Source organism: Cervus canadensis, chromosome 15, assembly GCF_019320065.1.
Source record: "Cervus canadensis isolate Bull #8, Minnesota chromosome 15, ASM1932006v1, whole genome shotgun sequence".
NCBI lineage: Eukaryota > Metazoa > Chordata > Mammalia > Artiodactyla > Cervidae > Cervus > Cervus canadensis.
The window spans coordinates 15,446,005-15,472,932 of NC_057400.1; the positions used below are offsets into that span (position 1 = coordinate 15,446,005).

The window sequence follows — 26,928 nt, forward strand, 5'->3', positions numbered from 1 at the left end:
ACCACCTCATATTTCAGGGTCTCTCACCTTCTGAGATGGCCCACACTTTTGTCTGTGGAGTGTGTTTCTCCCACGGCCACTCTAGCCTTTTGAGATGGACCACATTCTGTCTATGGAATGTGTATCTCTCTAAATAAATCCACTTCTTAGCTGTCACTTTGTGTCTCTTGCTAAATTTGTTCTGTGCTAAGACATAAAGAATCTGAGCTTCACTAAGTCCTGAGACTGAGTGTATGATTTTAATTAAGACAGTGGGTTCAAGTCCCAATCTGAGCTGTGCAGTTTCAGATTGATCGATGAATAGATGAATGGATGGACAGACAAATAAGCATACAAACATTCACTCCAGGCTCAAGAGCAGAGAACAGGGAAAATTATAAGGGGACACCCCATCTCTCTGAGCATCCCAGAAGGGGCCAATCATATAGGTGATATCACACCAGCCACTCCCAAAGGCAATGTCAGGACCTTCTTCTCATCACTGTACCAAAGCTGCAAGGTGAGTCATGCTAGCAGCCTAATTACGTGGCAAGGGTTCTACAAAGTGAAAGAAGATAAAAATCCACTTACATGTACTCCCTATGGGCGGAGTGTACAGCGGCCGCGTTGCTGTAACGCCATAGGACAATCGCCGACGACAGGACATCAAGGATGGCATCAAACTAGAAGGAGGAGACACAGTATTAGTGGTTTTCCAGAGTTCACAGGTCACAACTGTGAAGACACATAGCAATTGTTCTGTGACTTGGAACATCTGAACCAGTGACCTCAGAGCAAAGAGGCTTCGCATCATTACAATGCTGGCCACTCAGCATCCTCAAGGTGGAGATCCTGGGAATTCTAAGTCAGGGCACCCAACACGCCCATGTGGTGCCAGGGTCATGGCTCCTCCTGGTTGCTTGCTGCCAGGGGTGCGGGGGGAGCCACACTCTATGTGTGCTGAGCTCTGCTCCCAGGACCCCTGACTCCCAGCACGCTGGTGATAGGGGTGGGGTGATGACATTTATGACACATGTGAAATGGATCTCCCCAGGGCAGGCAAGATAATTTCAGCATTTTCCTGTCCATCCCAAGCAAAGGATTTGGGCCAAGGACTCTGTTTCTGGCTCTCAATAGGACTGTCCTGGGGTCCAGGGGTGAGGTCACCCAGGATGCTCCACGAAGTCTGGTGAAATTGGATACAAAATCAATGCTTTTGTTCTAATGAAGATGTGAATGTGTAAGAGAGAGAGTGAAGAAAGGAGGGGAAGGAGAGAGGAATGTGAGTGAGAGAGGTGGGCAGGGGAGGAGGGTGACGTGTGTGTGTGTAATTTCTAGAGAGACAGTCCACACCTTTCAAAAGATTCTGAAAAGAATCTGCCAGCCTCAAAGCATTAAGTCCTCAAAACAACGGGAAAAGCGGCTTTGGGAACAGGGAACACACACCATCAGGTACAGGAAGCCCTGAAGCAGAAGGGCTGTTGAAATGAGCTTTCTTTGCGTGAATCACCTCATCCCAACACACTTTTTGTCTGGAAAACTATAAGCACTAATGCTCTCTCGAAGATGTGGGGAGACTTTACCCAAGTTTTCAGTATCTGAGACCCATCTTCTCTAACCAACTCCCATCAGGAAGCAGGTTCAGAAACCAGGGTACCCCTAGTCTGGCTGAAGACTGACATCCTATTGCCGGCAGCCCCGTCTTATCTCACATCACCTTTGCCCACACCAGCAAATGCTTCACTTCAGTGTGTGCCCATTTTCAAACCTACAACCTTAAGCGGGTGGGGAAAGGTCTAAACCCTAAAAAAAAGAATCCTCTCAAGGATGTGCAGAAACATGGTGGCCCTGATCCATTGTTGAGAATTATACACTGTCATTGCAGTTTACTTCTATCAAATTATAATTGTCTGTAGAAGCGACTTCCATAAAAGGTATGTTTGTCATGCTCTCTCTCTCATCTGCTAACCACCCTCTTAAATCAGAGGCCCCAGTGTGAGATTTGTGGGCCCAGGAGAAACGTGCAAAACTTCATAAAAGTACATTTCAGGTTACTTACTGCAAACCCAAAAGCAGAGGCGCTGTACCTCATAACGGAGACAGCTAAAAAGAAAGAAAATATTATTCAGAATATTTTAAGATCTTGTGAATATTTTCTCTCATTTGTGAGAGTATTCATATATTTGATATGGCCTTTTAAACATCACTGGAAAAGTTCTATGAGAATGAAATTTAAAATTAACTGTACTTATCATATCTGAGAATTAAAAAAAAATTCAAGAGTGATATGAAAAGATTCCAGACTTCACTTGCAAGGACCTCCCTTCCCAGTGTACCCTGAAGCACCAAAGGGCCAGCTTCCGAATGAAAACACTCAAGCGATTGTCAATCAAATGACTGCTGAGACTCTGAGAATTTAACAACTGGGAATAGAGGGCTGGGAACCATATTAAACTTTGAAAGTGAAACTGTAACCATCTGAACTGTTCTCATAATAAGGTATTTACCGATACACACACCATTGCTAGCACAGTTGGAAAAAAATCTCTTGCCCTCCAGAGCTTAAAATCCAGTGTGGACCTCAATAAAACTGTTTAGGAAAATAAGAATAAACTATCTTAAACAAGAGATGTCTACAAAAGTAAGTGCCACAATTATAATTAAGACATATTTCATCCATACTCAAAAGTCAATCTACCTTTGGGGGGGGCAAGTCAATTGGGTAGCACTTTTGTCTGATTCTGTGATCTGTTCTGTGCCAAAACCACATGCAGCTTCCAAGACCGTTCTCAATTTGACTTAATAAGGCAGGGCTCCAGGCAAAAGCCCTATTACACAAGCACACGCCCACTCACTAGTAAAGAATGAAACCCAACCCCGAGGGTCAGCAAGGCTGTGGCCTGTTCCAGGCACAGGTGTTACGAGCACTCACTCAAGGAGTGAGGAGGGTGTGGACACAGAGCATGGAAGTTAGCATCCCTTTGGACTCCCCCTCAACTCAGCACACGTCCCTTCTCTGAGAGCTGCTCTCTGCGTATCCACATGGACCCCAGGTAGGCATGCTGGGCTTTGTACTCCTGTCCTCAGCCACAGGGGGGTCATCCAACCCAGGGCAATGGAAACACGTTTCATTTTCTATGTATAAGGAATTCCTCTGGGTAGCAGAAATGGAATCTAAGAACGTTATTGTGATAAAGGATGTAGCTGATAAATACACTGAGAACTCATTTCTCCCAACGCTGACCAAGTTCCTGGCAGACCTAATCTAGTATTTCAGTATACCTATCTTCTTTGCCTAGCATCAATTTGATGGATTTTTTGAATGCTGCTGTTGTCCTTCAGCCGCTAAGTCGTGTCCAACTCTTCACAACCCCATGGACTGCAGCCCGCCAGGCTTCTCTGTCCGTGGAATCTCCCAGGCAAGAATTCTAGAGTGGGCTGCATTTCCTTTCCCAGGGGATCTTCCCGACCCAGGGATTGAACGAGTCTCCTGCATTGGCAGGCAGATTCTTTACCACTGCTCCACCAGAGGAGCCCCTTTGAATGTTATAAGCAACCAACTACTGACTTGATTTTTACAGATAACTGGGACATGTGATTGGCAAGTGTTCTAGTAAAGTTTCCTACTAAAAAATAAACAAATAATTGAGACTGGGATTCTAGTTGGTCAATTTACCCTGTTGGAACTGAAACTTGGAAACACCAGAGCTAGGGCTGGCCATGGTTTGTTACATAGACTGAGGAGCAGAGAGACAGGCATGGGGTATAAACACAGGCTCCTCTGTCCGTGGAATTTTCTAGGCAAGAATATTGGAGTGGGTTGCCATTCCCTTACCATCTGAGACACCAGGGTGGATTAAATAGAGTGGGTATTTTACCTAATATGGGGTCAAGGAATTGGCAGGTTTAGATCAGGAGGCTCATGGCAACAGTTGCTATGGAACCTGGTTAATTCCAGAGATTTTTTGTCCTGTGACCTTGCTATAGGTCTCCACACCTGTGACATTGACATAGGGCTCCACAAGTTACAGATTTCAAAGTTGACACCCACTTGATTTTATTAAGAAACACAAGGAACCTTGTCTCAGAAACTCTAGAATCGGACAAAGGAGACAGCCACTCAAGGGTGGGATTTCCCTGACTCCGTGGCAGTCAAGGCCCATGATATCATGTACTTTCAGAACTATACTGGAAAATTCTGCTTGTGTGGCTTAAGCCTGCCCAGTGGTTGAATCACTGATAGGACAAGTGAAATCTTTATGTTGTTCTACACCCCCACGCATCGAGGAAAATGGGAGCAGGAGGGCTCCAGAACCACCTAGAGTCCTGAAGAGAAGGAAGGCATTCCCATGTCCCATTTACTTCTAAATTGGTTCCATCTAATTTTCTAGATGGGAAAGGCTGGAGATTGTGTGGGGAATTGAGGGTGCATTGAAGGGCCCTCCACTTGGCCACAGCTCTGGTGGCTGTCCTGTGGGAGCAATCCCCAAGCTTCTGAGATGACAGAACAGCAAATAGTCATTAGCACAGGACCCAGGAGAAGAGATCAGTCAGCTTTTTAGGAGTTTCTGAAGAGACTTTTGGTGGGGGCGGGAGTGTGGGGAGCCATAACTGGACAAGACATACTCTAGTTCTGGGATAAGAAGGGACTCAAAGGTGGGACTAGTTTAGACAGCCCCTGCTCCCACAGAAAGAGAGCCACCTGTGGGATTTTCATCATGGCATTTTCAACCTCCCTCACGCTCAGAATGAGTTCCATTTGAAGAAGTCCCGGGCCAGAATGACCCACCGAGGCAGAGATTACAGGGCAGGTGGCCCTGGAGCCCACATGTACATGCCTGAGGGGAGCTGGGAAGCCAGCAAAGATCCATCCAAAGTCCAGCAGTGCCTTTCAGGCAGGTGCTAGACTCAATGCTGGACGACAAAGAGGAAAAGGCCCTTTTGACCTCAGGCCTTTATGCTGCAAGCTGGCAAGGTCCAACCCTATTGCAAGGGCAAAGCTCGCCTAGGAAGGCTGTTCTTGGTTGAGGCAGAGGTCCAGCTGAAGTTAATGAAGTCGCTGTGGCTCTCAGCACGTGGTATGAGGCTGTTTAATACTGCAGCTCCTCCTGAACAGAGCACCTGAAACTAAGCAGGGCCCTGAATGCAAAAGCCTTTCTGCGTCACTCGTTTTCTTGTTTGCAGGAAACAGGCTTCACTCAGCCTCCAAGGCCTTCCCTGAGTTCCAAACAGCAGATTCTAATAAGGGAAGGGAGGGGATGTAGAGACAAGGGAGGAGCAGCCAAGAAACAAGAGTGCAGACTTAAACAGGATCCTGGTTCCCTCTCAAGGGATATATACACAGCAATATCTGAGCGACTCCGTGGACTGTAGCCCTTCAGGCTCTTCTGTTCATGGGATTTCCCAGGCAAGAATACTGGAGCGGGTTGCCATTTCCTACTCCAGGGATCTGTTAGCAGTTTTGTATATACTGAAACTCCCATCAGGTGGGAGAAGGTAACTGGATGCTGTCCAGAAGCACTCACAGCCCAGACCAGTAAGGACCAGAAGGTTGATGATGCTCCCTATTACCTCACCACCAACCAATCACAGAATGTCCATGAGCTGATCACGCCTTCCTCTTTTGAACCACTGCAATAAAACTCCTCACTACCCCCTCCAGGTTGGAGCAGACAGTTTTGAGGGCATTAGCTGGCTGTATCCCCCTTCACTTGGCAAAGCAATAAAGCTATTCTTTTCTACTTCACCCCAAACCTGTCTCCACATTTCAATTTGATACAAAAGTGTACAGACGATGAATCTTGGCTACACATTCCAACTGTCAGCAGCCTCCAAATTCATCTGGATACCACTGGTACCAGTGGGGAAATTGGGGAGGTTTTCAGCAATGTTTCCCCTCCTCACATTCAGAGACTGTCTCTAACATTCATCACTGAATCATGCACTCAGGGAGGCAGTACTACCTACAGGCCACCGAGTTTCATTCCCCAAGGAGCTGGGACCTAGACTACTCCCCACCTCTCACTGCCCCGTGATGAGAGTGAAAGCAGGCTGCCATCTGATTAGGCTGACCTTACACACCCAGAAACGCACACATAGCAACGGGGCTCCTCTCACTTTCCCTGCTATCTTGTTGTTTCTTATATATTAAGACGCAGAGTCCTTAGAATGTTCCTAAGTCAAATGAAGATCTGTAGCTTGGGGCCTGCCTAGCAGCCATTCCCCATTTGGATAGAAGGGCCCTGAGTCTCCTCTGGGAAACAGGAGGTCACCCACCCTCAGACTATGGGGTTTGGGTGGGATGTCATCATGACCCCCACTCTAGCCTACCTCCCTGTCCCGTGGCCAAAATTAATGATTCAGAGATGATACAATTCAATTTGAGCCAGTGAGAACCTGTCCTGAGAGTGTGCTGAAAATACTAGGAAGAGGATGTCTTTCTATCTAAGAGGGGACGCAGAGTTGGCGGCATGAGAAAAGGAACTGCCAGTGGCAATTCTGCCCTCAATGATGAAGGCCGACTTAGAATGAGGCCAACACAGAGGAAAGCGGCTATGAAGGTAACGAACCAAAGCCAGGGGACACGGACTGAAATCTGGAATCAGCCCCTCCTGAAGTCTACCCCTGTACTTTTCAAATACATCAACCAATAATTTCCTTTAATTTACTTCAGCCAGCCTGAGTTAAGTTTGTATCACTGGATATAATACATCTTGACCCAAATCATCCCTTTTCCAAGAATCTCTTTTAATGCCTAAGAAATGGACAAACACCTGCTACCAAAAGGTTCATAGCAGGTCTGCGTGATTTATAATAACAAAACACTGGACACAATTTAAATACCCAGCAATAGGGTAGTGATTAAAGAATGATCCATTTAAAGAATAAGCTATATACATAGCTGTTCAAAAATGTTGAGCATGTGTACTGCTGGCTAATGCTTATTTAGCATACTAGAGAGAATAATAACATTGATAATAAATAGCTGGTGTATTGAGTGCCACCAGTACTGGTGTCATGGGAAAGGAACGGGTCCAGTCAGGAGCAGTTCTGGCTGAAAAGTGAAAGTGTTAGTCACTCAGGCATGGCCAACTGTTTGCGACCCCATGGACTATAGCCCACCAGGCTCCTCTGTCCATGGAATTCTCCAGGCAAGAATACTAGAGTGGGTTGCCATTCCCTTCTCCAGGGGATGTCCCCCACCCAGGAATCAAATCCAGGTCTCCTGCATTGTAGGCAGATTCTTTACCATCCAAGCCACGAAGGAGGCCCCCTGGCTGGTACAGGTGCAAACCGAATGGAGAGGTCAGAAGGGGCTTTGCCGAGAAGGTGAGATTTGAACAAAGATCTGGAGGAGGTGAGGGAGTGAGTCATGCAGTCACCTAGATGAAGAAACTTCCAGATAATGGGAAGAGTCAGTGCAAAGGCCCTGAGGTGGAGTACCTGGAATGTATGAGGCCATTTGGTCTGAGACAAAAGGGAGTAAGAGAGGAGCTATGTGAGATAATAGATTTCCTTATTGTTTGGGAATAGGTAGAAAAGGTAAGCAACATAATGATATATGTGATACTGTACATTTAAGCTTTACAAATGCACTGAAAACTTTTATGAAAAAAATCCATCCAATGATAACAGCAGTTAATCTTTGGTTGGTGGGAATATTTGAGTAGATTTCTTTCTACTTCTTTGTACTGCCTATATTTTCCACAACCAGCCTATATGTCCATTCAAACTAGGAAAAGAAATCCATTTTATTTGGGGGAAAAGTTATCCAACTTGTAACAATGCAGCAGAAATCATATTTATGATGCACACCAGGGAACAGGCGGCTTTGTGAGCTCATGAGCACGCATGAGCTTCTGTTTAAGAGGAACGCAAGCTACCATACACGTATTCATGATGTCTCTGTTTCTGAAACCCATTTCCCAAGGCCAAATCACCTGCATGAGAAGCCTGGAAATGCCTCCATCAAGAGTTCTCAGAAGCATGCTGGGGGCAGGCAGGCCAGGGACACAAGCAAAATGTCACTTCCCCCGTAAGGGACCTCCAGCCTCCCTAGTTTTTATGTGTCCTACACTCTTCTCTCATTGACATGTCAAGGGTGTAATAAAAGCTACACTCCCAGAAGCACATATGCAACAGAAGTCCTAAATAAATATTTATACAGGTCTAGTTAAAGACCAGACCTTCTTTAAATAAATCCCACTCAGGCCAGAAATCACTTCAGCTGGAAACTCCAATTCAAACAGAAGGACAGCTGGAAAATGGAGCAGACCCAGACAACCCATTGTCAGGGCCAAGCCACATGCAAATCACACAGCTGAGTAAGCAGCAGACGCAGTGGGCTCCCAGAGAGCCTTCGGGAGGAGCAGAAAGTGCCCTGGACACGCACAGGGAGGTGAGCGAGCCAGCAGGCAACTGAGGGTCAGGGCCTGGAGCCCCTCAAGGATGAAACAAAGAAGGCCATTTCAACTGCAGGCAAAATTTAACCAACAATGAGGACCCATCTGTCATTCTCACCAAAGCCAGGCAATAATTGTCTTGAGTCTTAGCACTCTTTTAGTAATACCCCAGGCCCCATAACACCTCTGAGTTGCTAAATTATGTACCCAGTAAAGCTCCATTAATAAATCAATCCCACTTTAATTAGACCACCTCTGTCACTCAGATGCCTAGCAACCACCTCACCCACAGCCATGGAACTAACTCGACTTGTGAACCTCTCTTTCCGTCATCCAATTTCATCATACTGGCTGCAATCTAGGCAGCAGGAGGAGACAAAATTGACTGATGTTCTGACTCACTTAAACAGAACCTCCGACAGCTTTCAGACACTCTCTCCCACTCAAACAAGAATATAACGTACTACCAAAAATGAACGACAGGATGTTGAATTCAGTCATCACTGAAGGGAAAGAGGGAACGCAGTTAAAAAAACAAACCAACAAGGCTGTTGAACCTGTTCAGCTACTCATCTTCAGGGGCAGCACAACCTTGTACTTTGTCTAGACCAAAACCTGCAAAGAGGGCCACCTGAGGATGAAATTCAGAAGTTTTTGTTCGACCCATATAGTACGATTCAAGTATCAGAACTATGAAAATTTTTAATTGAGAAAAGGGAGGGGAGAAAGGAAGGAATGGAAAAAAACACCTGAACCTTTGGCTTGTCTTGAAAACCCGAGATCTGCTGGCTCTGGCCAGTCTCTTTCAGCAGATCCAGTGCTGCATTCGGACAGGACATGTTCTTGGGCAGCTATCTTTCCTGCAGCACTGGACCTGGCTGGCCTCGGCCTCGTTCAGCTGGCCCCTCTGGGTATGTAGCTGACCAGGCAGGCTTGAGGGTGTAGCCCTGAGCAGCTTAAGGGAAGAGACAGCAGGGTCATCCCCATGTCTGCAATACCCAGCAAAATGCCTGCTAAAGAATCACGTGCGCTTCACAAACTCTAGCGTCTGACATTTCCACTGACAGGTGTGGCTCGTGGCAAATTACAGAAAGCTGTATCATGGGTCAGTTCTCAAAGCCTACACCATTCTTGGAGAGTTTTCATCTTCCCTGGAATCTGAGAAGCTTTCATTAGCCCAGGCAGGCCATGGGCACTCCCCACCCACCATCCAGGGCTCTGCCTATCTGCAGAGAGTCCTTGCCAAGACCTCAGGGATGATTATGAAGGTTTCTCTCTTTCATGGGACCAAGAGACAGGCGGTCATGTACAGAAAGTAGCCATAAAGTTCCTTCCCCCATCCCACCACACAATAACCTGTGTGACCCACGGCAAGAATGTGTATGAAGATGTTAGAAATCATTGCTTTTGAGCTACTGCTCTGGGGCAGAGAACATCATTTGATGGTGACCTGGGCAGCTTTGCTGTAAAAGATGCACTTGCATTCAGATTTATAACAGGGGGAAAATCCCAAAGTGTCTTGCCTGGACTTCCCACGTCCCCCCCCCCGCCTGCACCTCTAGCCCATGCCCATCCTTGTGATGGATGAGGCCCCATGCGCTCACCTCCTCCCCTTATAGCTGCTCACTGACCTCCCCTGAGCCAGGCACACTCCTGCCAGCCTGGGTTTTAGCTAGTACTTCCACCCAGAGCATTCTTACCCCAGAATCCAACTGGTCCAGTCCCTCATTGCCTTCCGGTCTCTGCTCAAAGCTCAGTTTGTAGGCCTGTCCTGACTTCCCTACTTAATACTGCAACCTTCCCTTTACCAGACTCTAGAGTTCCTTTATCCAGAGCACGTACATCTACCACACCATCCCATTTACTAATCTATGAATACTGTATACCATTTGCCCCCTTCACCCACTAGAATGTAAGCACCACAAAGGCTGTAGGCTTTTTGTTTTTGTTCCTTGGTCTCTCTCACATACCTAAATCACTGCCTGAAGACATGAAAACACTCAGGTTGATCGGCTGAAATAACACCTTCCCCTTAGCTCCAACTTGTAGTGAATAGAGTCTTCAGGGAGACAGCAGACAGGACTACGGTTCCACATGCAGAGAGGCCTCGATGGGGGACCAAGCAGCCGTTCCCTTAGCAAACAGGAGTGGCAGCCTGCATTCTGCAGGGTGTCACAGAGAAAGCAGCCTCGGAAAGGCCCATTCCCTTAAGGAGAATTTGGAGCATCTGGAAAGAGCAAAACTCTAGGACTACGGGAAGAGCCAGAATAGTCTTGAACTCGGAAAGTCAAGAGCCAGACAGAATAAAGAGTACACACGTATTCAAAAGAAGTCAGAATGAAAACAACCCAGGCAGAGTCTCCACCCTGAACCAGGGGCATCTCGCTCCTTCCAACGCACAGCAGATGGTCATTCTCTCTGCTTCAGTGAGTGTAACATGAAAGGCACTCACCCCCATCCCAGAGTGGGAATCAGTCTTCCTAGAATGTGCATGGGACAACTGCCACTTAATAGGGAGAAACCAGGTTTTGAGAGGCTCTCAGGGGTTCTAGGCACAAGAAGCACTAGCTCAGGGATGAAGAGCCCAGAGCCCAGGTTTTCATGCTAGAGTTTCTTCAGCAGCACACTTTCACTTTGCTTCTTCTACAAACCAGGAATAAACCGGCAGAAGAGCTTTTGGAAACACAGTTATCCACCTCTGATGATCACTTACAGACTGTTGTCAATGGACATCAACCCTCACTGGTTGCTACTTTCATTCCAAAGTTCTCACTGGCCAGAACTAAGGGGAGGAGCTGGGTTCTTGGGGAACATCACCTGCATGTTTCTAACAATCCCCTTACATATGACTTTACTCCTCCCCACCCCACCCCCCGTGTTTGGTTACTGGGATGCCAGCACAGCTCTATTGCCTGTGGGCGACAGGCCTGGTCAGGGGTCCTCAGATGATACTCAGACCCTGACCCGCAACCCTCTCCAGAACAACCAGAGCAGCCTGAGCGCCTCAACCTTCCTTCATTCCATAAACAAACACATACTGAGCATGTATTACGTGCCAGTCACTGCGGTGGTGAGCTGGGGATACAGCCACGACTTGCCCAGCGATTTGATAAAAGGTGCTTCTCAAAGTCCTAACTATCCCTTCATGACAGAACGCTGCTACTTTTGCCTCATAAGTAAAGCATTCACTGAACAGAAAACAGAGGTGGGAGAGTTTCAGAAAACAGAACCCTGAGAGTTTGTTGTCTCTAGACTACCGTTTGAGTATCTGCTCTGCTCAGTCATGACCGACTCTTTGCAACACCATGGACCATAGCCTGCCAGGCTCCTCTGTCCATGGGATTCTCCAGGCAAGCATACTGGTGTGGGTTGCCATTTCTTACTCCAGGGGATCTTCCCTACCCAGGAATTGAACCCGTGTCTCTTTCATCTCCTGCACTGGCAGGTGGATTCTTTACCACTAGCGCCACCTGGGAAGCCCCTGTTTGAGTGCAGTTGCTAGAAATTTGAAGCTTGAATGCTCATTCTCAGACCATTATTTCTAAGTTGGCTCAGCATCTCTCCTCTGGCACCCAAAGCCCCTGTCCCTGCTGCCCTCACCTTTCACCACACAGAAGAGATCCTGGTGTCTTCTCCAAGCAGCCTGTGAAAACCTGAAGTCAGGCTCATTCCATAGTATTCAACTTTCTAGCCCCAGGGTCTGTGAAAGCACCAGCCCATAGTGGCTGTTTAATAAATGCTTACTGAGCAATAAATGCTTGTGAAATCTCTAAATCTAATAATAATATCTGTTTTTTTTTATTTAAAATGCAAGGACTAATCAAAAGCTAATGCCATGGGCAATGAGAACTGGCAAGGGGATAGATCCTGCCACCCAAGTCCAGCCTTTTCAGATGACTAAGATGCCCTTTAGTCCAGCACCTATGACACCATACCACACACTGGACTTCTTTGGTGGAAACAACTGCTAATGGAAGTTTTTTTTTTTTAAAAAAACGACATATTGTGGGGGAGAAGAATACACTGAATAAGACTTTAAAGACTTGGCTTTTAAAAAATGGTGCTGAAAAATATGTACTTAATTGAGCTGAATCAAAGTCATTATAAAACCATTATCACTCAGAGAGTAAAAGTTAAACAAGGTAGAAAGAGGACTTTTCTCCTCTCCTTCCCTACCACTGTCCTGTATAAAACCCACCAAAGCAACAAGAAGCAAGGAAAACTAGAGAAAGAATATAATGACCAGAGACACTAAGAAATGACCAACCCAAACCCCAAATTTAAAAAGTAAATTTTTTGTATCTATCAAATACATTAAAACTTACATTATAGGAATATAGAAGGAATGTGCTGAGAGCTGATAACATACCTCAATCAAATCTTATGCAGACAGAGCACAGAGTTTTCCTCAGTTCAACAGTACAATCATCAGGACACAACTGATGACCCCTTACAAGCAACAGCAAGTTTTGGAGTGAGCCCCAGCCTCCACGCCTGATCCCTTTTCCCACATTTCACACACCAGAGAGCAAGGAAGGTGAAGCCAAAGGAACAGTTGCTTAGAAAGCATTGGTAGAAGATTCAGGCAATTGGGAAATCAATGGCACCTTCAGGGAAAGGAGCAGAGACACTGTCAGCCATGCAGTCTTCTCTTGCTCACAAAGCAGGAAGATGCTCCCTACTCTGAGACTGGATGGAAAATGTACAGAGAAAAGGTACTCAAAGCTGCGTGCAGCTCTCCAAACATCCCAAAATGTTAGGACAGGGATGTATGGCAAACTGGTAGACAGAACCAGGGAACCAAAGAGAAATGAAAACTTAATTCAGCAAGGCCACCAGACATTAAGTCAATGCACACATACAGTTATTTCTATACCAGATAGTAAGAAGATACAATTTTTAAAGATACAGCATAAACATCAATATCTAGAGGGGAAACATAAAAAATGCAAAAGAGCCCTATTAAGAAAAATAGTAAGACATTGCTGAGAGAAATTAGAGTAAGCACATCATGGAGGGACATACCATGTTCGTGGATTAGAAGAGTTACTATTAGCAATCAAAATTCTAGCAGTTTTTTAATGAGGATTGATAAACTGATTCTAAAGTTTAAGTAGAAAGCAAAGAGTCATGAATAGTCAGATAGTACTGAACAACATAAGACAGTCACTACCAGATATCAAAATTTATTTCAAAGCTACAGCAATTAAGACAGAATAGTACTGACACACGGATAAACAAACAGATCACAGAATGACAAAGATCCACACATATAGTGTGACAATCAAGGTATCCTAAGGTACAGTGGAGGAAAGAGAGGTCTTTTCAATAAATGGTACTGGGCCATTGACCTTACCTCACACCACACACAAAACACAACTGCCGATGAGCTATAGATATAAATATGCTAAGTAAATGATAACATAGGAGATATCTGAAATATAATATGGAAGGATATTTTCATAATCTTGTGGGAAATAAACAATTTCTTAAATAGGACTTAAATATACTCATCATAAAGGGAAAGATCATTAAATTAAACTACACCAAAAGACCTTATTAGATGAGCAAAAAAATCAGCCATAGGGTAGAAGATATTTATAACACTTATAACTACTAGCAGACTTGAATCCAGAATATGTTAAGTCTAACAAATGAAGAGGAAAGAGAAAAACAACCCACTAGGAAAATGGGCAAAAGACTTACGCAAGCTCCTCAAGAAAGATGATGGATATGTGACCAACAAACATTTGAAAATAGGCTCAACTTCGTTAGTCACCTGGGAAAATAAAATTAAAACCCACAGAGGGATGTCACGACCAAAGGAAAAAAAAAAAAAGGCTGACCATTTCTGATGTTGATAAGGATGTGATACAGCTGGAACTCTTAAAAACTGCTGGTAGAAGTGTAAATTGGCACACTTCAGAAAACTGTTCGCCAGTATCTACAAAAGCTAGTCACACTCTATGACCCAGTCATTCTCCTCCCCTGTATCCAAGAGAAATGCACACATATTGATACCAAAAGATGCTTACCAAATGTTGACAGTAGCAGTGTTCCTAATTGTCAAAACTGTAAACAACCCAAATATTCAACAGCAGAGTGGATAAGTGGCTGGTACTGTATATTCATCCAGTGGAATACCACACAACAGTGACAATAACCAAATTAGAGGTACTCACAATTACATGTATGAGTCTCAACAAATAATGATAAGGTGGAAAAGAACACAAACAAAAAAGCATTAGCTGGACAGATAATCTATTTATGATTCTGTTTGCATAACTCTGAAGACAGACAAAGCAACGTATGGTGGTAGAATTCAGGATAGTGGCTACCTCTGGGGCAGGGAGCAATGACTGGGAGACTGCAGGAGAAGGGACTCTCAGGTGAAAAGATGAGTGAGTGTGAGTGGTGGTTACACAGATGTGTTCATTTCATGAAAATTTAAAATGCATAATTTTGATCAGGACACTTTAATGTATATCTATTTTACTTCAGTTTTTCACAAGCATACTCATAAATCAGCATTTTTTTAAAGAATAGATAAAGAAGATGTGGTACATTTATAATGGAATATTACTCAGCCATAAAAAAGAATAAAATTCCATTTGCAGCAATATGGATGGACCTAGAGATTATCAGACTAAGTGAAGTAAGTCTGAGAGAGAAAGACAAATATCTTATGACATTGCTTATATGTGGAACCTTTAAAAAAAAAAATCACAGTACAAATGAACCTATTTCCAAAACAGAAATTGAGTCACAGATGCAGAAAAGAAACTTACGGCTACTGAAGGGGAAAAGGCAAGATACAATGGGAGACGGTGATCGACATATACATACTACTATATATAAAGTAGATAACTAAAAAGCACCTACTGTGTAGCATAGCAAATTCCACTCAATACTCTGTAATGACCTACATGGGAACAGAATCTAAAAGAGTATGTGTATGTATAACTGGTTCTATTTGCTATACAGCAGAAATGAAAATAACACAACATTGTACAGCAACTATACTCCAATAAAAATTATTTTTTTTAAAGTTTAAGATAAGTCAAGAAAGGACATGAACAAGCAGCTTTAGAAAAATTAATCTAAAACAGCCAATAAACATAAGACAAAAATACTGAATACAAGAAAACATCAGTTTTATTTCACCTATTAGAAGGGCAAAAATAAAAGGATGTTTTAAAAGACAAATGTTGGTGAGGGCATGGGATACAAATCCTCTCATTCAATATCATGGGAAAATCTCTTCAATGGGAAACTTGGAAATGTTTAGCAAAATGTAAGCTACACACACATTGCACCCAGCAGTCACACTGTGAGAAATATACTCTATACTTGAACTGCCACAATTTCAGAAAGAATACATGCAAGAGTATTTATTACAGATGTAAAACAGCAAAACATTAACCACTTAGGTATCCATTTCGAAGGGAGTGATTTAGTAAATTATCACACATTCATTCTATGAGATGTTTTCATTAAGCTCTTTGAAAAAAGTTTGTAACGCTGCAAAATGTAGTGAGTCGATAACACAAAGTAATAGATTGTATGTACAGAAATAAATGCATACATAAATGGATAAAACTTCAGAGAAGTTACACAACAAACTGTAAATGATGATGACCTCAGAAGGGTACTGCAAATGTGAAGCTGAAAGGATGCTCTCATCCCACTGTGCATCCTTTTGGCTTCTTACTCTGTACTTATACTTAATGTACCCACATGTATTTCCAAGGTTCATTCACCAAAACCAAAGAAAGAAGCCTAACCACTTTTGATATGGTCACTGCAGTTCAGTTATTATAGTTATGTGCCATTACACACTTAAACTGGATTTGGCCAAAAAGGCTTCTGCAGCTGGAGATTAGAGTTGCTATGCTTTGACTTTTTAGACCACCTGGGCTTACTCTCCAGTTAAAAATCATCTAGGGAATTATCTGGTGGTGCAGTGATTATGACTCAGTGCTTTCACTGCCAAAGGCCAGGGTTCCATCCCTGGTTGAGGAACTATCCTGCAGGCTGCATGGTGAAAACAAAAAAAAAAGAAAAAAAAAATCACTTAGACCCACTATTTGTCAACATCGAGAAAGTCAATGACAAACCTAGATGGTGTATTAAAAAGCAGAGACATCACTTTGCTGACAAAGGTCCACATAGTCAAAGCTATGGTTTTTCCAGCAGTTATGTATGGATATGAGAGTTGGACCATAAAGAAAGCTGAGCACCAAAGATGCTTTTGAACTGTGGTGTTCAAGAAGACTCTTGAAAGTCCCTTGGACTGCAAGGAGATCCAACCAGTCAACCTTAAACGAAATCAACCTGAATAACTGGAAGGACTGATGCTGAAGCTAAAGCTCCAATACTTTGGCCACCTGAGGCGAAGAGATGACTCATTGGGAAAGACCCTGATGCTGGGAAAGATTGAAGGCAGGAGGAGAAGGGGACGACAGAGGATGAGATGGTTGGATAGCATCACCAACTCAATGGACATGAGTTTGAGCAAACTCCGGCAGATAGTGAAGGACAGGTAGGCCTGGCATGCTGCAGCCCATAGGGTCACAAAGAGTTGGACACAACTGAGTGACTGAACAGCAACAACAAAGTGAAAATACAGGTCAGAGACTGCCCAAAATTAATGGCTCCAAGATAGCACCTTTTCTCCATTGCAACAAAGCATTGCCTTCCTAGTTGGGGATGATGGTGATGGAGAATCAAGAGAAGGAGCAACAGATACAAACATCCTCAATCATACAACTGTCCTGGACACTCACTTTGTGTCCTAGACACAAAGGTCAGAGAATATATTCTGCAGTAGCTAAAAAGGTTAGGACTCCGCTTGGCTACACTGCCCCCTCTGTTAAGGGTTGAAAACTTTCAGGGACAAACAAGGTCCTATTGTATAGCACATGGAACTGTACTCAGTATTCTGTGACAAACCATAATGGAAAAGAATATGGAAATATCTATAAATATACGTATAACTGAATCACTTTGCTATACAACAGAAATTAAGAAAACATTGTAATCAGCTATGCTTCAACAAAATTTAAATTTTTTAAAATAAAAAAACTACAAAAAAACACATATATTTTCTTATATAAAAGTCACCATCACATCTGAAGTAGTAAATTGCATGAGCTTAGCATTCTTATTACTTAAAATAGTAAAATGAGAGTTAAATGAGATTGATACTAGAATAAGGCAATTTACTCAACAAACAGGATTCACTTTACTGTATTTGAAATCTTTTTAACTGTTATATGTGGGGGTCAGCCAGGTCTATTATGTTTCAGTATTGTCAGCTTTCATTAACCTTGAGCATGAATTGTCACAGCCTATGAAAAGGTAGAAACAAGAATAAAGGAAAGAAATCTTAAGTTTGGTTTCTAAATCAACAAATGCATCAGTGGTACATGTGCCCCATGAGCATTCTAAAGTGGACAGGGTACAACAGCAAGAAAAAAAAAAAGACATCAGCAGATCCATCGCACGATCAATACAACTTCACCGGAGAAGCCTAGGCTCAGTCGCAAGAACAAACATGGAAGATACAACCCTTGAATGTGAAATATAGACACTCCATGATGTCACTAAGCCAAAAACTCAGAGTTACCCTGAGACAAACAGCCTGAACTGCACTCAGGTTGGATTTTACAGATGGAGAGGTGTGGTTTGGGCATTTTATATGAACCAGGACAATCTCCCAGTGATACTGAGTTATAAATCGAAGATGGATCAGTGATTTCCCCAGAAGAAAGTAAAACTGAGGAATCATGACTTTTTCTTGATCCTATGACAATATTTCTTCTGATAGGACCAGCTTTATTTCCATTCAGTGCTGATAAATAACTCATAACTATGTATCAGGATAGAGAATGAAATATTTTCAAACTCCTAACTGTGGCTGGCCTATCTGCCTCAGGGATTTTCAAAATGAATTCCTTGGGCTCTCTAGGCTTTCAACCTTTAGGGATAATACAGATCTCTCAGCCCACTCCTACCTCATTTCAAGCAGAGCAACTTCCTTTTTTGCTCTAATTAAGAACTAGGGTTCAGGAACCCTCTGGCATTGTTGGTAGGAACGTAAATTGATACAGCCACTATGGAGAATGGTATGGAGATTCCTTTAAAAACTAGAAATAAAACTATCATATGACCCAGTAATCCCACTACTAGGCATCATACCCTGATAAAGCCATAACTGAAAAAGATACATGTACCCCAGTGCTCATAGCAGCCCTATTTAGAGTAGCTAGGACCTGGAAGCAACCTAGATGTCCATCAATGGAAGACTGGATAAAGAATCTGAGGTACATATATACAGTGAAATATTAGTCATAAAAAGGAATGCCTGAGTCAGTCCTAATGAGGTGGATGAACCTAGACCCTGTTATACAGAGTGAAGTAAGTCAGAGACAAACAGGTATTGTATATTAACACATACATATAGACTCTAGAAAACTGGTACTGATAAACCTATTTGTAGGGAGGGAATAGAGATGCAGACATAAGAGTACAGACTTGTGGACACAATGGGAGAAAGAGAGGATGGGACAAATTGCAACAGTAGCACTGAAACATACATATTACCATATGTAAAATAGACAGCTAACGGGAAGGTGCCGTGTAACACAGGGGGCTCAGCCTGGTGCTCTGTGACAACGTGGAGGGGTGGGATGGGGTAAAGGCGAGGTTCAAGAGGGAAGGGATATACAAATACTTACGGCTAATTCATGCTGGTGCATGGCAGAAACCAGCAGAACATTGTAAAGCAATTATCTTCCAATTAAGAAAAAATTTTAAGAAAGAATTAGGGCTCTGTCAAAATTTAGCTGTAAAGAGTTAATTAATATAAAGAACACTTGAAAAACACATGTAAATGAAGGTTCCCCTTGCATAATAATAAGGGGGTGGGACTTTGTAGTTGGGCCTGGTGTTCTAGATCACGCCCAGCCCCTGGCCCAGATCAAGCCTCTAATACATTTATTTCCCATCAGGGAAAATAGTAATATTTTATTCCCATATTCAGTGATGGTCCTTAAAGATGCCACCAACCAAGGGATCCCATAAGACTCAGTTTTGTGGACGTCATGGAACTGTTATATGGGATCCACTTACATAAGACAGTTATTTTTGCTCATTCTGCTCATTGCACAGGTAAAATAAATCTTTTCTTCTGAGGACATCTGCCCCTTCCCACTGAGGGTAATTGCTACTAAAATGGCTCTGGGGATAATTCAAGGCCACCACATATTGGAGAATCGGCTTGAGAAGAGGCTGACACAGAAGAAAGGAGAGAGAAGAGAGGATGAAAGAGGCAGGAGGGGAGAAACAGAATCCGTGAGGGCACGGATCCAGCCAACAGCACTCGGTAATATGTTCTCAATTACTTTGCTGCTTAAATTAATGAGGGATCTCTACTGCTTGTAACTGGAACAATCTTGACAGCTACAACACATGAATGTCTTTTTCAATCAGGACACAATAATAAACAAGACTCCCCAACTCGTGTTGGCTTCACTTCAAAGATAAATTAGGAACCGATTCTCAGGAGGATTTCTGTAAACAATAAGCTCCCCTCAAATTATAAATAGCCTCAGTCTTAAGAATCCAAGTATATCCAATTCAATAACAAGAAGGATGCACCAACATGTAAAACACATGGCTAACAGGATGATGGCTGAAATGGTCTTGCATAGTTAACTCACTTCGCAGTGATCCTTTCTCACCGGTATTTATTTTCTAACCAACTAGGCTATGGTTTGGGCTTCCCTGATAGCTCAGTTGGTAAAGAATCTGCCTGCAATGCAGGAGACCCCGGTTCAATTCCTGGGTTGGGAAGATCCCCTGCAGAAGGGAAAGTATTCAGTATTCTGGCCTGGAGAATATAGTTCATGGGGTCGCAAAGAATAGGAAACAACTGAGCAACTCTCACTTTCACTTTCAGGCTATGGTTTAACCACAGAGCAGGGGGATGTCTCCCCCTCAGTTCAGGACTGGGGAAAGCCTATGGTATGGGGAAAAAATATCCAAAGAATGCTACTGTATAGATTTTGGAAGAGTTTTAGAGTACCTATATCAGCAATCCTTCACCAGAAGGGCTCATGGCAATCAGCATTTAGTCATATTCACAGCTAAGGCTAATTACAGCAAAATTACACAAAGTCAAATCAGCAAAGGGAAAAGGTGCTCAGAGCGAACTCCAGAGAAGACCAAGCTTCCAGAGTCCTCTCCCAGGCAGATGGAGAAGAATGTGCTTAATTCCTCCAGCAACAAGTTGAGAAACACAGGGAAATGCTGACTCCTGGAGAAGTGCATTAGAGACTCAACACCTGGGGATTTTCTCAGGGGATCGTCTTGTACATACGTTCTGTCTGTGCATGCATGCATGCAAAGATGCTTCAGTCATGTCAGCTCTTTGCGACATTATGGACTATAGCCCTCCAGGCTCCTATGTCCATGGGACTCTCCAGGCAAGAATACTGGAGTGGGTTGCCAAGCCCTCCTCCAGGGGATCTTCCCAACCCAGGGATCGAACCCACTTCTCTTATGTCTCCTGCATTGGCAGGTGGGTTCTTTACCACTGAGCCACCTGGGAAGCTAGCAGGTACCAAAACCTCAGACTCCCAGAAGGCAAGCAGGTGCTCAGCATAAACCACACTGTTAGTACACAGTTTATGCTCAGTGAGCCATTCTGATCACTGAGAGACAGTGTGATATGCGTGTTTCACTAGTCAAGTCCCCACATGCACCACCCAAGAGCCAGCCTTGTAAGCAGGCTTTTCTACAACATCAGTGGCCCACCTGCTAAGTTAATGGTTTCTAGAGCTTCTGCACAGGACCAAAGCTTAATTTCTCATATCAAAGTGAGAAGAGAGCCCTGAGACACAAAGTGGCTTGCCCAAAATCACAGAGGAAAGCTAGAACTGGCACCCAGGTCTCCAGATTCACAGAGAGAGAAAGAGGATCAGTCCCACCCTAGGCCTCCAGACACATATCGTCCAAAGATGTTTGCTCCAGAGCAGAGACTGCAAATGAAGAAGATGCAAAGAGAGCTTTGATTCTCCAGCCACAAATTCTCCATGGCAACATTAACTACATTTGTTACTTGAAAGTTTCACTGATGGAATACATATATTTTTTTAATATTCTAGCAGTAACCCTCCTCTTAGAAAAAATACCTCTCTGACTCAATCTAATTATATTTGAAAATACCAAGCTCATTATCACTTTAATTAAAATCATTCATTTTCACTTAAAGCTGGAAGAGTCCTTAGAGGTGGTCTGTCTAGTCCAACATCTTTATTTAACAGAAAAAGCACTGGGGTCCAGAGAGGGAGGCAACTTGACTGAGGCCCCATCATTAGTGTGTCTAAAAACTGGAACCAGACCCCTCTTCTCCTGACTTCAAGTAACATGACCTTCTAGCGCCTTCTGCTATTCTATCAGCCCAGGGTCATAGCTCAGAAGACCATATATGTTTATTATAGGCTCTTAAGGGCTTAATGATTTGAAATGAAGTCCTCTTCATGACCTAAGCAAATCTGTACAGCTCTGCAAAGAACCAATAGAAAATTAGAAAACTAATAAAAATCACTGCTGCACTGGAGGATATTTAATATGACATTTAGATACTGTATATGCATCCTCATTTAAATATTCATGATTACCCCAGAAGCACAACATAGTGCTGAATATGCAAAAATTTATGCCCAAGACCCCGATGGCCTACAAGTGCAGTCACTAGATTGACCAGCAAGGGGCTTTCCACGCCCAACTCCTGAGGAAGCTGTGTGCTGAAGAAAGAATACCAAGGGGCTTTTCCTGGCCAGAGGAAACAGATTTCAGGCACCCCAGCACATTATCATCATCACACGACAGGAAGAGAGCCCCAAGGCACACAAAGACAGAAAACCGATCATTTCCCTACAGAACAGATTCTTGTCATATGCAGTCCACAACTGGGAGACCCAAATGCTGAGAATGCTTCCATATTCTAATGTGAAATACATGTCAAATTAAAAAAAAAAAAACTGATGGATAGAAGGGACTCAGTCTAGAAAGTGACATTCAAGTTGTATGAGAAAAGTATAAACCCCGTGCTTCTCACCTGGAGGCACGGACATCTGGCAATGTCTGGAGACATTGTTGTCACAGCTTGGGAGATGGGACACTCCTGGCATCTCGTGAGGAGAGGCTAGGGATGTTGTTGAACATCCTACAAGGCACAGGACAGCCTCCCCCTCACCCCACCAACAAAATTTAACTGGACCAAAATATGAACAGCGCTGAGGACAAGAAGAACTACTCTAGAGAGATAAAGGCCAATTTGCAGTTCTAAGAATGTGTAGACAGACTGATTCTAAGAATTCTGTGGTGCTCTAGTATGAAGCATGATGATACATAAATATAATTTCAGACATTAAAAAGGAATTTAAAACATAATTAACCAGAGGATTCACATTGCAGTAAATATTTAGAAAGAGTTTTGGTTTGTTTATTTCACTGTTTTAAGGCTTGTGTCCTTTCGTTCTGCAAAACTTGAAATGTGTTTTGCTAGAATGTGCTCATTATACTTGAGATGCCAGCTTCAGTTTTGCTTCCTTGTCAGCACTCAGGGAGTTAAGACCCTCAGGTGAACTTGGAGAGGGACCCACAGCCAGGAGCTTGTCCAGGCCGCCATCATCTGTTACGTGGCCTGCGTGCCAGAGCCTCCGGTTACCACCCAGCAGTTTGTATTTTTAATTACATTTCTAAGGGTTTAGAGTAAAATTTTCTAAACCCACTATGAAAACACTGGTAAATCCAGACAGCAATTAGGAGTGAGAAATAAAATGCACATTGCCAAGCAGTCAAGAAACAGCAGATCCTGGTAACTTAGGAGACAGAGTGGGTGAATACAATAAAAATAAATAAGATCTGCTTATCATGTGTTTATAGGGGGGGAAATGGCCAAGTATGAAGAGAGGAAAATAGAAGCAGGGTACCAACTATTTACCAAAGATCCAGGCAGGTGTGTTCAAAGGCCCCCACCCCCAAATCACTTAGTACTTGTTAAGATCTTCAGTGTTCCTCAAATCTGCACCAAGAGAACACCAATTTGGGACTTCCTGGTAGTCCAGTGGTTAAGAATATGCTTGCCAACGCAGGGGACACGGGTTCAACCCCTGGTTCGGAACAATCCCACATGCCACAGGGCAACTAAGCCTGTGTGCCACAACTACTGAGCCCCGAGCTCTAAAGCCGGCGTCCCAGCTATTGAAGGCTGAACACTTCAGAGCCTGTGTCCTAAAACAAGAAAAGCCACCACAAAAAGAAGCTCATGCACTGCAACAAAGACCCAGCACAGCCATAAATAAGGTAATTTTTTTTTTTTTTTTACAAAAAAAGAAAATGCCTTACACGCCAGTCAGGATGGCTGCTATCCAAAAGTCTACAAGCAATAAATGCTGGAGAGGGTGTGGAGGAAAGGGAACCCTCTTACACTGTTGGTGGGAATGCAAACTAGTACAGCCGCCATGGAGAACAGTGTGGAGATTTCTTAAAAACCTGGAAATAGAACTGCCATATGACCCAGCAATACCACTCCTGGGCATACACACCGAGGAAAACAGATCTGAAAGAGACACGTGCACCCCAATGCTCATCACAGCACTATTTATAATAGCCAGGACATGGAAGCAACCTAGATGCCCATCAGCAGACGAGTGGATAAGGAAGCTGTGGTACACATACACCACGGAATATTACTCAGCCATTAAAAAGAACTCATTTGAATCAGTTCTAATGAGATGGATGAAACTGGAGCCCATTATACAGAGTGAAGTAAGCCAGAAAGATAAAGAACATTACAGAATACTAACACATATATATGGAATTTAGAAAGATGGTAATGATAACCCTATATGCAAAACAGAAAAAGAGACACAGATGTACAGAACAGACTTTTGGATTCTGTGGAAGAAGGCGAGGGTGGGATGTTTCGAGAGAACAGCATCAAAACATGTATATTATCTACAGTGAAACAGATCACCAGCCCAGGTCGGATGCATGAGACAAGTGCTCAGGCCTGGTGCACTGGGAAGACCCAGAGGGATGGGATGGGGAGGGAGGTGGGAGGGGGGATCGGGATGGGGAATACATGTAAATCCATGGCTGATTCATGTCAATGTATGACAAAAACCACTACAATATTGTAAAGTAATTAGCCTGCAACTAATAAAAATAAATGGAAAAAAAAATTAAAAAAAAAAAAGAAAATGCTGATTTGGATGAAGTAATTCTCTACAGACCAAATGGTATGGTAAACTCATTAACAGGACCTGTTGTGCTTGCAGGTTTCCTAGCTGCAAGACGGGAAGAGATTGCATGATAGCACAGATTGATGTAAAGCCCCGTACAGCTGTGAAGGTTGTTCACTGTGCAAGGGTTTCCTGTCAAGGGAGTTCAGTGAGGGCTGGTGGAGGGCTAGTCAAGCTGAGCGCTTTGCCGTGGGGCCTACATCCAGATTCAGGAAAGAGGGCATTTTTCTAACATGCTCAAAGGTGTCCCACGACCTAGTTGTAGAGAGTGAGACAGGATCTATTTGCTTAGCCAGGCCATCCCAGACCTGCCTGGCTCTGGGGAGAAAGGAGGTGAGGCCGGGGTCCTAAGCATGCAGCCTGGAAGGTCAGACAGAGCAGAGAGGAGGGGAGGGAGTATCGTGACCTCCTTAGCCCCGGTGGATTATTTTTCAGCACAGCTTAAGGGGAAAGAATTAGGAGGAAGGAAATGATCATAAAGCACACATACTGATAGCTAGGATAACTTTATAAAGATGCTTGGCCTTAGTTTTCACCTACAAAATGATTAAGCACTTTGGAAACCAATCCATCTAAACCATGGTCCAACCCCACTCTCCTCTTGGCCCCTCTAGCTTCCCATCATTCCTGCTTATGTTCATCCAGGAGCTGAGGCTGAGAACTGCCTCGGCGGGTGTCAGACAATTCCCTGGGGTAGCGGGCACATCTGCCTTTATTCCAGCTCCACACCCATTGCCTGAGGGCCTGCTATGTGTGCAGGGTTGTGAAGCCAAGCAGGACCCAGTGGGGCTCCCTTGGGCACAAAAGCCTTTCTGTGTCCCCCATTTCTTTTTTGCAGGGAAAGACTTCCGCCTCCTAGACCTTCCCTGAGTTCCAAAGGGCAAGTCAAGCAGTTACTAATTAGGAAAGTGAGGGAATGCAGACCACAGGAAAGGCAGTCACACAACAGTGTACCATAATGCAGGATCCCAGTTCATCCTCAAGGGATGAATGGTAACAATCTGATATATATCTTAGAGTTGTTCTACAGGAACTAAGGCCCCCACCCAGGTGAGGATGGCAACGTCAGGCTGAGCAAAGGATTCTTGGAGAATCACCCTGTTACCTCACCACCAACCCATCAGAAGAAAAGTCACCCATCCTGCAGCCCTCACTCCAAATTTTGCTTGTAAAAATTCTTCCCTAGAAATAATCTGGGCGTTCCGGTATTTTGAGCACAAGCCATCTTGTTCTCTTTTCTTTGCCCTGCAATAAACCCTTCTCTGCTCCAAACTCGGACATTTCGATTTGTCTGGCCTCACTGTGACTCAGGCACAGGGACCTGAGCTAAACAACAGTTGCAGGCACAGAAGTGAACAGAAAAATCCCTGCCCCTGGGCTCACAGTCTAGTGGGTGAGACAGACACATAGGCAGTACTCTTGGGATTTTTCCTAGGTCCACACCATCTCTCTGAGTCACCCTCTAATGAGATAGGTCCCTCATTACAGGGAGCCATGCCCAGCCCCTCGGAAGGCAGAATGAATTTACTGCAGTTGTGCAGTGTCAGATTGGGCTGGGAGAGAACACAGAAGATTTCACAGATGAGCCTGGTTCTAGCAGACACCAAAAGAAGACACATTTTGGGGAGACGATCTTCAAATAGGAGAGGCATTGAAACCAAGCAGGACCCTGGGGGGCTCCCGGGGCACAGAAGTCTTTCTGTCCCTGTTTCTTGTTTGCAGGGCTCCTTGGCCTTCCCTGAGTTCCAAAGCGCAGGTTAGGTCAGGTGCTAATCAGGGAAGCAACTTCATTTTCTTGGGCTCCGACATCACTGCAGACGGTGACTGCGGTGATGAAATTAAAAGACACTTGCTCTTTGGAAGGAAAGCTATGACAAACCTAGACAGTGTATTAAAAAGCACAGACATCGCTTTGTTGACAAAGTTCTGTATAGTCATAGCTATGGTGTTTCCAGTACAGCTGAGAGAGCCGGGCCATAAAGAAGGCTGAGCACCGAAGAATTGATGCTTTCAATGCTATGATGCTGGAGAAGACCCTTGAGAGTCCCTTTGGACAGCAAGGAGATCAAACCAGTCCATCCTAAAGGAAATCAACCTTTCATTGGAAGGACTGATGCTGAAGCTGAAGCTCCAATACTTTGGCCACCTGATGCAAAGAGCTGACTCAGAAAAGACCCTGATGCTGGGAAAGATTGAGGGCAGGAGGAGAAGAGGGCAACAGAGGATGAGAA

The 26,928-nt window shown here is 43.9% G+C and overlaps 1 protein-coding gene across 1 annotated transcript in view; it reads right to left on the reverse strand.

Annotated features, from left to right (window-relative positions):
* Positions 1-26,928, reverse strand: part of TMEM163 (transmembrane protein 163) — a 258,886-nt gene that overhangs the window by 94,167 nt on the left and 137,791 nt on the right. Inside the window, exons 3-4 of the mRNA XM_043488097.1 lie at positions 2,039-2,082; positions 571-662 (exon numbers count right to left, since the gene is read on the reverse strand). Coding sequence (XP_043344032.1) covers positions 571-662; positions 2,039-2,082 — 136 coding nt within the window. The remainder of the gene's footprint in view (positions 1-570; positions 663-2,038; positions 2,083-26,928) is intronic.